The 13097-nt window shown below is 39.4% G+C and overlaps 1 protein-coding gene across 3 annotated transcripts in view; it reads right to left on the bottom strand.

The window, feature by feature from the left end:
- ASAP1 (ArfGAP with SH3 domain, ankyrin repeat and PH domain 1) overlaps nt 1-13097 on the bottom strand; it is a 482413-nt gene that overhangs the window by 166061 nt on the left and 303255 nt on the right. For all 3 annotated transcript variants that reach the window (XM_027845500.1, XM_027845502.1, XM_027845501.1), the window contains one exon: nt 10266-10411. In XM_027845500.1, the coding sequence (XP_027701301.1) occupies nt 10266-10411 (146 nt within the window). The remainder of the gene's footprint in view (nt 1-10265; nt 10412-13097) is intronic.

Consider the following 13097-nt stretch of genomic DNA (forward strand, 5'->3'; position numbering starts at 1 on the left):
TTGCCTTAATAAAGGTCTTCAGGGAAAGGCCTTCTGGGCACGCGGCAGAACAGACTCCTTCAGGTACAGGTTAGACCAGATGGCCTCCAAGAGCCCTTCTAACTGACATTCTGTGATTCTATTACACCTAGGTAAAACGAAGGAGTAAGTTTCAAGCAAGATCAGAGCACTATCAATAAACTAAATATATTAAATAACCTGTGAGGTAAAATTCAAACAACAACTACATTACTGGCAGGTTCATGCCAGAGAAATATGGGTGGGTGTGAAAGCATCGGAAATAATCAGAGCCACTCAATTTAAAATAATTTAGTTTCATTCATTTTAAGTAAACATAATGGTGCATTACATCTAAGATCATCTTGTACATCTGGGCCTCAGAGTTAAAAATGAAAACAATATTTTTCCTTGGGTTATACACAGCTCCTGGCTTTTTCTGAAGGTAATTGGTATGTTGTGGAATGAATTTTACCAACAGAAGAAAGACAGGCTAGATTATAAGACAGAGATAAATAGGAACATAATTTTTTTCCCCTTTATACAGGTTAGTTTACATGTAAACACTTTTTCTTTAAATAATATTTTTTGCCCAATTGCATGTAAAAACAATTATTAACATTCATTTTTTAATTAAAATTTTGAGTCCCCAAATCTATCCCATCCTCCTCTCCCTGAGATGGCAAGCAATCTGATATAGGTTATACAGGAACATAATTTCTATTTCATATTTGAGATAAATGGAAAAGCAAAAGAAAAATTATAGTTATATGGTAGTCTGAAAAATACCCCAATTTAATATTGGTCATACCATGGTACTATGTATATAGTTCAGGAACTAATTAATCAATAAGAACAAGCCTTTATTAAGTGCCTGCTACATGCCAGACATTGTGATAGGTGTTGGAGAGGCAAAACATGAAACAATCCCTACTCTTAAGAAATTGAAACTCTGTTGAGGAACACAACATGATCATTTACAAGTATGTACAGAATAAATTCATAGCAGGTAGAGAAGGAAGACCCTACAGGTAGGGGAAGAATCAGAAAAGGTTTTATCAAGAAGGTAGTGCCTTTGTCTCATTTTATTTTCATAACAACTCTGTAAGCTAGGTGCTATTATAATTCTCATTTTACAAACCAGGAAACTGAGGCTGAGATGTCACGTGGTCACAAGTGCCTGAGGTAGGATTTGAAATCAAGTCTTCTTGACTCAAAAACCAGTAGTCTACCCATTACTTCTAATCAGGGGATTTTTGTGAGGCAGAGAAGAGAAGGGAGAACATTCTAGTTGTTGGATGACCAGTACAAAGGTATGGAGATAGGAATAGCAATGCAAAATGAAACTGGGCAGAAAGGTTAGGGCTGGGATGAAAATGGCACTAAAAGCCAAAAAGATTAATTTGTATTTTATCCAGGGGGCAACCAGGAGCCATTGGAATTTATTGCACAGAGGAGTGACATCGTCAGCTCTTCATTTAAGGAAAATCACTTTAGCAGTTGTATAGAGGATGGATTGTAGTAGGGTGAGACTTGAAGCAGGGAGACCAATTAGGAAGGCATTGCAATAGTTTAGATGAGAGATAATGAAGGCATCAATTAAGGTGGTAGCTGTGAGTAAATGGTAAATGAAGATGTGTAGAAGTAGAAATGTCAAGATCTGACAAATGATTGGCTATGTGGGGGTGAGGGAAACAGATGAGTCAAGGACAGCACTCATATTTACAACCTGAGAGTCTGGAAGAATGGTGGTGCCATGGAGAGAACTAAAAAAGATGGGCGGTTTAGGAAAGAAAGTGAGTTCTACTTTGGACATGGTGAGTTGGAGATGTCTCCAATATATCCAACTGGAAAAGTTCAATAGATAGTAGATAAGAGTTTGGACTAAATGACCACGGTGTTTAATAGATGCTTAGTGGCATTTAATGCAATTGAATGGCTTCTGAACTCCTTTCACACATTAGAGTGATACGCTCTCATTGCCCTATAAACATGGACTCCTTAAGTTTGAAGAAGATACAGAAATCCCCTCTACAACATTCAAGTCAACTCCACAAGCATTTATTAGGTACTATTATGGGTCAGACATTGTGGTAGGGGTGCTGAGGATAATAAAGACAAAAATGGAAGGAAAAATATTCCTTTTAGGAGAACCAATGTAGGATTAGACAGTAACAGATTTAGAGGGGAAGTAATATTGAAGACCATCCAATCAAACCTTCTTCACTTTACAGATGAGGCATTAAGGTCACACAGATGGTAACAGAGCTGGGATTAGAAAACAGATTCTGTGACTCCAAATTCAGGGCTCTATCCATTGTAATGCACACACAGAAAAGTAAATAGAAAGTATAAATAATAATAAGAGCTAGCACTTATAAAGTGTTTTAAGGTTTGCAAAGCACTTGACAAATATTGTCTCATTTGACCATTACAATGACCCTCAGAGGAAGGTGCTCTTGTTAGTTCCATTTTACAGATGAGGAAACTGAGGCAGACAGGTTAAGGGACTTGCCCAGGGTCACAGAGCTAATAAGTGTCTGAGGCTGGATTTGTACTCGGGTCTTCCTGACTCCAGATCCATAACCTAGCCAGCTCTGAAACAGTAACTGTCAAAGTAAATACAAAATAAGTTTGGGGGGTGGGGTGGGAGTTAGGAGGGGATACTTTACCCAGCTGCTGCTGCAAAATCAAGAAAGAATTCATTTAGGAAATGGCATTTGAGTTGGGTCTAGAAGGGAGGCAAATATTGCAAGAGATGGGTGTGAGGAGGCAGAGTATTCCAGGTATAGGAGGCTGCCATGCAAAGTCATGAATGAAGGTAAAAGATGGAATGCCAATCGTGAGGCCAGTTCAGCTGGAGCACAGCGTGCATGGGAGGGAATGATGTGAAATCAGTCTAAAAAGGTTAAGATGGAGCTAGATTGTGCCAAAAGGAGTATTTGGTATTTTAACTTAGCCAATGAACCTTCTGAGCGAGGGAGTGACCCATGCTTCTGGAATAGCAATATGGAGTCCAGACAGCAAGACTGAAAGTAGGAAGCCTAACTGGAGGCTATTGCCATAGTCAGGCAAGAAACACTAGGGTGATGGAACATCCCTGGTTAATGGTCATACACTCCCTGGCTCAGATACCTCAATATTTTATTCACTAGGGAGCTCATTCCATTTCAAAACCACTATGGAAGTTCTTCATATCAAACTGGTATCTGCTTTCCTGCAACTCCCACATTTTGGTTCTACTTTAATCGACATTTCACAGTCTCTGAATGAATCATGATCAACTCTCAGAACTTCTAATTACCAGTTTTCATGGATGTCTTTTACAATTTTAAAGGTTTAAACTAGAAGGATACCAAAGTGTAAGTGATATTAAATCACATTTTCTCTACTTTAATTAAACATCTCTATCACAGAGTTAATCATTGCCTTATACTTTACTATACTTCAAGGTCCCATGATTTCATCAATGTGTAGTCTCCCTCTTCCACTAATGTAGACAGTAACCCCTCTATGATTTAGTAATTGGTCTTTTTGAGTTTCTAGAGCCAAAAGAAAAATCACAACCCAATGACCAACCATTTGGAAATGGTGCTCTCCTAATTTAGCTATGCTGATGCTCAGATAAAAGCCATAGAGTGCATTGACAGACCGATTTTCAAAGCCTACCCAATTTGGAAGGACCCATTAGAACTGGGACTTTGCTGGTGTAGCTTCTGGAAACCCAGGGTCACCTTGATGGCATCAAGAGTACTTTTAGTGAAAGAGCTGAACAAGCATTCACAAAAAGTCTACTATGTCCAAAGTACTGTGCTAACTACTGGAGATTAAAAAACAAAAAACACCACCACCACCACCACTACTAAAACCATCTCTGCCTTCAAGGAGTTTCACATTCTAATGGGGGATACAACATGCAAATAATTAGGTCCATACAAGATAAATAAGCAATAAACTGGAGGTAATCTCAGTGGGAGGGCACTAGTAGTAGGAGTTGAGAAAGGTCTCCTATACAATGTCGCATTTAAACAGAGACTTGAAGGATGCCAGGGAAGCCAGAAGGTAGAGATGAGGAGGAAGGGCTTTATAGGCATAGGAGACAGCCAAGGAAAAAGTCACCTGCAAGGAGTAGCAAAAAGGCCAGTATCTTACTACTCTGAGTGCACTATTACAACATAGGGTTGTAGATATGAGGGAAAGCTTTGGATTTAAGACTTTCCTCTGAAAATACTGTATGACCAAGGTAAAGTCCCTTAAGCTTCTCAGCGGCCAGGGCAACTCTGCAAAACTGCAAATTACAGAAAACCTGTCAATCTGCTTCAGCAGAGAGGGTATCCACAAAAGAAGTGCCTAAGATCAATGAAATCACAGATCTGGATCAAAAACTCTAGCCTAAGAAAGAGGGAAACAAGCCTTATTTTCCAAAGAAGAGTGAAATACTATAAGAGATAGTAAAATTCAGGACTGATCCAGATGGCCATCTTATAATTGTAACAACCCAATTTACATTTCTATAGTACTTTACGGTTTTTAGAAAAAAACCTATGGCATACTGCATGTTATAAAGTGCCCCCTCATACTAAGTGGCAGCCAGGTGTGATAACTCATGCCCAAATCCCTGCTCCCCAGGGAGGCTTAGCCTAATGGATTCTTGAATTCAGGAGATCTAAGGCTAAAACCAATCTGGAGGGTATCTGTAATAAGTCCAGCATCAATATGGTGAAAGTTTCAGGTGCAGAGAGTCATCGGGCTGCCCGAGAGGTGAACTGGTCCAAGTATGAAATGGAGCAGCTCAAAGTTTCATGCAGATAAGCTTTGGGACTGGGCTCATGAATGGCTGCTTTGCTTCCAGCCTGGGTGAAATATGGAAATCCAGTCTTAAAACAAAACAAAAAACACTAATTGGCAGCAAAGTTTGACAGAACATGATGTGAAATCTGACAGATCAAAGGTTTTATCTTTTCAGCCACAGTTTAACATCATGTAAGAAGATGAAACTTCTCATGTATAATACAACATGGAATACCTGGGATGTTGCCAATTTACAGCTCTGAGATCCCATGTTCTTCCAGCCTCTCTTAGCTATGAAAGAGAAAAGGGGAGGGGGAGAAGAGAAGGATACAGAGACGGGGGAAGCAAAAGAAGGGAGTCAAGATCTATTTGATATGAAGCTAACCTCATAAAGTTGTACTTTCTTCATCTATCTCTGGAAATCTGTCATGAGGGGTAGGAAAAAACCCAGAAAAATTAAAAGGGGGGGAAAAACCCAATCTAACCACAATACTGCCATAGTTAGAGATTGCAAACAGGAAATGTTCTACAGCTGGAGAAATCTTTGCTTTACTTCAACAGCTCTGAAGCAATAACTGCTCTTTAACCGTTAAAAAAGGACCCCAGCTCTTATGCAAACTACAGGAGACTTCCAAAAGCTCAGCTTGGAGGAGAAACCAGGGAAAGGCATTAAAAGCCTGGCAGTGCTTTAAAGGATTTGGGCACCTCCCACTATTTAAAAAGAGGTATATTTTTTCTCTCTCTCTCTCTCTGCCCCCCACCTTCCATTTCACTAAGCGATTGTTAAGAGGGATAGGCATTAAGATGGTTTTCCTTGATATACTTCCTTTGAAACGTATCGATTCCAAGCCACCATTTATTCCCTTCCTGTCCCCATTTTGTGGTTTTGGAAATTGAAGTAATGGAATTCTCAGTTCACTTGCCTGCTGCTTCAGTGGGGTCACAGAGTAACGGCATACTTCAGGCAGCCAAGTGAGCTAAGAAACATTTAGTAGTAACATTTTCATGACTTCTCTTTTAACATATTATTTTCAAGAACAAAATGACATTAAAATAGAAGAGGCCAAGAATGGTGTCTTTTGTCTGTAATCCCTGCTACTTGGGAGGTTAAGGCCGGCGGATCTCTTGAGCTCAGGAGTTCTATGCTGCAGTGAATGGGCTAAGCCAACTGGGTACCTGCACTAAGGTTAGTATTAATCTAGTGAGCCCCCAGGATTGGTGGGGGAGGAGAGAAGAGGAACAACTAAGTTGCCTAAGGAAGGTGAAACGGCCCACATTAGAAACAGAGCAGTTAAAACCTCCCATGCCAATCAGAATGGGATTAGGCCAGTAGTCTCTGTACTTCATGACTGAGAGAGAAAGGGAAAGCAGTAGGTATACTTAAGATAGCATACACCAGTGGAAAAAACACCTGATACACAAGGCACCTTTGAGCTGGTTTTAGTAGTTTAACTGACAGGGCAAATCATGTAATAATGGCAGCTCATATTTATATAATGCTTTCTAACAGTTAACAAAAGCATTATTTCATTTGAGCCTTACAACACTATGATATAGACCGGGAAGGTCTTATTATATACTCTTTACATATCAAAGTACTAAGGGTGAAAGGGGAGAAGTGACTGCCCAAGGTCACACAGCTGGCATGTGACAGACAAATTCAAACCAAAGTCTCATACCAGTATGATCTCTTTGCATTAAGCCATGGTGCCTCTATTATTTAAGCTAGTACAGTTAGTCAACTACCTTTATTAAGCACCTACTATGCACCAAGCACTGTGCTAAGCATGGATGATATAAAGAAGGGCAAAAAACAAAAAACCACCCACACCCCCCCACACCCCCATCAGTACCTGCTCTCAAGGAATGCATGTCTAATGTACAAAACTGGGTGTAGTCTCAGAGCGCAGGCACCATAGTGGAAAGAGCACTAGACCTGGGGCAGAGGACTAGGTTTGAATAGAGACTGCTATTTAATACGTGGGTATCATCTGGAAAATCCCTTAATCTTTCTGAGCCTCAATTTTTCACGGACTAGATGACCTTCTAAAGTGCATTCCAGCTCTAAAAATGGGTGATCTCATAATCTTAATCAAGTACCTGGTTTTCTATCAAACATCCCAGAGTGCTGATTCTCCCTGCCAGGATAATATGACAGCAATGATTACTCTTAGCTAAAAAAGAAGAGCTCATAGAAAATCAAAGTGTTCTTATGCTTCAGAGTAGGTTAGTGTATCAAGTCACAAGACTTAGAGTTAGAAGGAGCCTTAAAGGTTATATAGTCTAGTCTCCTTGTTGTACAGATGGGGAAACTGAGGCCCAGAGAGGTTAAAAGCACTGGCTCTTTCCACCTCACTACACAATTCTGAATTAATCATATAATCCTAGGTAAAAGGGTCAGTTAGTTTTGAATAGTATGGAAATGACCATTTATAGCAAAGTGTAACCCTAAGATAAGGGTTTGATTCTAGCCTCACAATTACACTAATTGTGTAATTTGGGGCAATTCACTTAAGCCTCTGACCCTCTACTTCCTCATCTATAAAATAAGGAAAACAGTAATTGCTTTACATACCTTGTGGGGTGACGATGAAGAAAGCACTCTGAAACATGAGCTGCTCTTGCCATTACCACAGGCCTCACTCTTTGAGACCAGAACTGTAGAACTGGAAGGCCCCTTAGAAATCATTTAACCTGACTCTCATTGTATCAATGAGGAAAATGTAGCTCAGAGAGACAAACCAAACTCGTCCAGGCTCTCGTCGCCAGTCAACAACAAAGCTGACAATGGAACCCAGGGCTCCCAATTTCAAAGTTTTGTGTTTATTTCATTCCTCATCATGATATCTTCCTGCTGCTATATTCATTTCATTTCTAACAGACTGAGTTACACACACACACACACACACTCTCTCTCTCTGTCTCTCTCACTGTATTTTCATAACACCCAATGTTACAAATATTCACAAGGGTACATAGTATTACAATGCATTATATCACAGTGTGACAACTCATTTCTATTCTTGTCAGAAAGAGCTGATTCAGAAATAAGACAGGTTTAGCAAGATTAACTGATACTGGTAGGAAAAGAGATGAGATGAAAGGAAAATATAGACTAAAACAGCAAGGAAAATTTCCAGACAGTGAGACCTCATGGTGGAAGGCACACAGCCCCCTCAGCCAGAGCTGAAAGCCTCACCATTTGGGAAATTTAATACTGAGCTAAAACACCCAGGAGGATTGGAAGCAGGCAGCAGTTTCCTAAGATTCTATGATAAAGGAGCAGCTGATCCCTCCCTAAAGAAGAATGAACTCGCAGTGGTGTACTCTCAATTGCTTAAATGTTGTTTTGGAATTGTCCCATCATGTAATGTGAAGCAACTGAAATGAGTTAGCTGCTGACTTAAATTTAGTCAGAAATATAAGCTTAGGAAAAAAAGAAAATAATTAACAGCTTTAGCTTCAGCCTTAGCTTCATCCATTACTATTATTACTTCTTAGAGACAGCTAGGTGGTGTGGTGGATAGAATGCGGGGTCTAGAGTCAAGAAGACCTTAATTCCAAGTGGGCCTCAATTTACTAGCTGTGTGACCCTGGGCAAATCACTTAACCTCTGTCTGCCTCAGTTTCCTCAACTGTTTAACAACAACAATAATAGCTAGCATTTATAAAGTGCCCTATGAGCCAGGCACTGGCATTTTTCAAATACTATTTCATTTGGTGCTCACAACAACCCCAGGAGTTAAGTGCTACTATTATCTTCCTTTTACAGATGAGAAAATTGAGGCAGACAGGTTAAGTGATTTGCCTAGCACCACACAGCTAATAAGTATCTGAGGCTAGAACTGAACTCAGGTCTTCCTGACTCCAGGCTCACCTTTCTATCCAAATGGGAATAATAACAGTACCTACCTTTCATGATATTATTAAGATAATCAATGACTTTTCAAGGCAATCTAGTTCAACCCCCTCATTTTTAAGATGTGGAAAATGAGACCCAGAGAGTTTGTGACTTAAGAGTCATAGGGACATAGACCTAGAGCTGGAAATGATCTTAAAAGTCTTCTAGTTCAACTCCCTTTTAGAGATGAGAAAACTAACATCCAGGAACATAAAGACTTACTCAAAGTCATACAGATATTAAGCAACAGAGGAGGTATCTGAACCCAGATCCTAATTCCAATCCTGGCCCCATCACGACAACCTTTGGTAGCTCTTACAGTTACAAAGAGATTTCCCCTCCCATAAACATCCTGTGAGGTAGGCAAGACCAGTATACTTCCCTCCATTATACTGATAAGGACACTGAAGCTCAGGGAAGTTATGAAAAAGAGGAAAGGAAACAAAAAAAAAAGGAAAAGTAATAGGAGAACAGAAAGAGAAGAAAGAGGAAAGAGAAAATGGTATGGGTATTTTTAAAAAATTAGTGGAGAATACATCCAATGCCCCTCCAGAAAGCCAGTGCCTACAATGCACTGATTACTACATTTCCTCTTTATTGTGCAGGAATACTCATACTTTCTGCATTACTAATCACTAACGTTCATACAGATCCTATCACGTGTTAGGCACCTCGCTTAGTGCTTTTACAAATGCTATCCTATTTGATCCACACTTAACAACCCTAGGAGGTAAGGGGATTCTAGATCCTCTTTCTTTTGTACTATGATGCCTCCCTTAGGGTAAAAGGTTGGGGATTCCAGGAAAAGAGAATGAGGTGAATGAAGGAAAGTGAAGAAAATGTCTAATTGCATGCAGCAGGATTCCATTATAACTATGCTTGGTGAGAAACTGGACATTGTAGCAGAGGAATGGACAAAGGAGTTAGAAGACTGGAGTTTGAATCCAGGCTCTGACTGGAAAGTTATTTAATATTTGCCTCAGTCTCCTTATCTGTAAAAGGGGAACACATACTAGCACCTACCTCCCAGAGTTGTTGGGAAGATAAAATGAGATATTTACAAAGCATTTTGAAATCCTTAAAGCACTATACAAAGAATATATATTCACTATATAAAGATAGTTCTCAACATTCACTTTTATAAAATTTTGAGTTACACACACACACATATATATATATATATAAGTGTTATTATTAACCCCACTTTAGAATGAGGAAACTGAGGCAGAGATTAAGTGATTTGCCTAGGGTTACACAGCTAGTAAGCATCTAAGCCCAGAGTTGAACTTAGGTCTTCCTAATTGCAGGCCTGGTGCTCTAGCCACTGTGCCACCTGAAACAGAATATTTGTAGATCTTTTTAGATTCATTCAAACTACCTTACCAATTGACACCCCTGTGTATAACAGAAATGAAAAGATTGTGCCTCTGATCGACTTTCTCTGCCCTTTCCACACCTCCATCAATTTACCAGATTATTTAAATGGTTCTCTTTGGCAGACATGGAAATTGTTAATTATTTTGTACATGCATTTTGATAGTGCCTTAAGAGAAACTTCAGTTTTGAAATTTCTTACCAGATTTTTCAGCAGGGTGGATAGTTCCTTAGTAAGCGTGGAAAACTTTACAAAAGCAGTGCCAAGATCTGGATTATCCCGACTTAAAAAATTACTTCCAAATTTATCTAGAATTTGTGCATAGTTTTCTTCATTCTGTACATGATCTGAAAAGGAAGAGACAAAACGTCATTTTTTTCATGATTAGTTATTTAAAGCACTGATTACTTAGAAACTACTCAATCCTACAAACAACTGAACAAGGATGTAGTAAGCCCCTACTATGTGTGAGACATAGTGCTAGACCCTGGGGGATACAAAGACATACATGGAACAGCACCTGTCTTCAAGGAGGTTACATTCTTCCAGGGGAAGGATCCGTACATGATGAGGCTGGAAGCTGGATTGTAAGGATTAAGAAAAGACAGGAGAGAAAGTGGAGGCACCTACTGTAGACAGCAGCTTCTGGGAACACGAAAGTGACAGGCCCTCTGTACTGCCCTCATGAAATATTGGGAATATTGTGTTCAGTTCTGAGAGCCAGAAGCTGGAAAGCAATCCAAAGGATGGCAACCTGGAAGGTGAATGAGCACTGGCTGGAAGAAACTGGGAATGTTTAGTGTGGACAAAAGAAGATTCAGGAGGGACATGACAGTGGTCATGCAGATAAAGAAGGAAATGGGTGAAAGTGGCAAAGAAGCAAATTTAGGCTTGATATTGGGAAAATCTTCCTAATAATCAGAGTTGTTCAGAATTGGAATGGGCTGTCTTGAGAAATAGTGAGTTTCTCCTCCTTGGAGGTTTTTAAGTCAAGACTATGTGACTGCTTGTCAGGCAAGTGAGGCTTCCTTCTAGAAGAGGGTTGGACTATTTAGCTGTTAAAGTTCCTTGTAATTCTCTAGTTCTGTGACTCTGTATATGAGAGGTACTATCCAGTCTGGACATTGGAAGGGACCTCAGAGGTCATTTACCATAAACCCTATATGAATAAGAATCCCCCTTATAACATGCCTGACAAGTGGTCACCCAGACTTCACCTGAAGACCTCCTAACCTCAAGTAATCAACTCCTGCCTTTAGTTTACAAACGAGAAAAATAAAGTTCAGAGACTTGACTAAGGTCTAAGCTGCTGCAAGGATTTGAACTCAAGTCCTTTTATTCCTAATAGAGAATTCTTTCCACCCTTTCCAGGTGAGAAAATTGAGGTTCAAAGATGAAGTAACTTGGCAACAATAGAGTCTTAAAGGGTTTCTTTACCCCTCCACTCACTTAAAAGTTTTTTTTCCCCAATTACATGTAAAGATAGTTCTCAACATTCACTTTTATAAAATTTTGAGTTATACATTTTTTTCTCTCTCCCTCCCTCACCAAGATGGCAAGCAATCTGATGTAGGCTACACATGTACAACCATATTAATCATATTTCCACATTAGTCATGTTGTGAAAGAAGAATCAGAACAAAAGGGAAAAACCCCAGGATAATGAAGGCACTTGAAGCTAAGAGAAATAGGGGAGACATCATCACAGAAGCGTCATGACAGCTTGGACCTCAAGGGGACAGGATTTCTAGATTGATTCATAAGTTGAAAGACCTAGAGCTACTAAGAGCCAACTTCCCCCTGATCCTTCCTCATTTTACAGATGAGGAAAATGAAGCCTAGGAAAGTATTTACTCAAGGTCATATGGGTAGAAACTGCTAGGGAAGAAGTGAAATCAGGTTGTCTAACTCTAGAGACAGTGGTTTTCCATTGTACCTTACACTGGGTCACATAGCTAATACAAAGCAGAGGGTTCACTTGCCCCACTTCATATCACTGACTCATCATCTCTCAAAGGAAGATAATATTATTGTATTTGCACTACCTTCCTCAAAGTATTGGGTGAGAATAATTCCCCAAGGTTTTAGTGCAGTTTTAAGATTAAAAGTGTACTGAGGGTTTGGAGACACTGTGCTTCATTTGTTTTAGTGGTAATGATGCTAGTGAGTGCAGAGCATCCAGAGCCAACTGAAGACCATTTTAAATATTGCTGTTTTTCAATCAGCAAGTATTAAGTCCATGTCAGATATTGTGCTGAGATATTATGCTGGGTGGTGGCAATATAAAGACAAAAACAAAACAATTTCTGCCCTCAAGGAATTAAGATTCTACCAGGAGAGGCAAGATGTACATATATAAGTAAATACCAAACACACGCAAAGCAAATACATGGTAATTCAATGTAGGGTGGGACAGGCTGCAGAATTCTCATCTAGAGCAGAGGTTCTCCAACTTTTTGACCCCTAAACACACTTATGAATGAGGACTTATGGCACACTGGATAGAAGACCGGCCCTGAAGTCTGGAGGACTGAGTTCATTTCTAGCTTAGACACTTACTAACTGTGTAACCCTTGGGCAAGTCACTTGATCCCAATTGCCTCCAAAAAAACAACAACAACAAATGGGCACAAAAGCAATCTTAACTATTCACTTCGGTTAGTTATTGTGAAGGCTAAACAGAAGAATAAATGTGAAAGTCCTTTAGGGGACAAAAAATGAAAAAATACTAAACAAATGCCAGAGGTTATTACTATTTTTTCCCAGCAAGAGTAACCCTAAAAGTCAATTTTAACTTGCCCACTGTAGAAATGAGCATAAAATAGGTATACGAAATTTAACAGTACTTATAAAGTTGGCACTGACATGTGTTCCAAATGTTTTTATTTAGCAAAAGGGAGAGGATGAGTTCTAACCGTAATAAAAGACAGGCATAATTCAATAATTATCAGAAAAGGATTTTCTCATAAATGCAAAAGACAAAGTCTACCAACATAATAATAATAACAATAACAATAGTAATAATAATAATAA

This window comes from Vombatus ursinus, unplaced genomic scaffold (assembly GCF_900497805.2).
Source record: "Vombatus ursinus unplaced genomic scaffold, bare-nosed wombat genome assembly UNPS02014973.1, whole genome shotgun sequence".
Lineage (NCBI taxonomy): Eukaryota > Metazoa > Chordata > Mammalia > Diprotodontia > Vombatidae > Vombatus > Vombatus ursinus.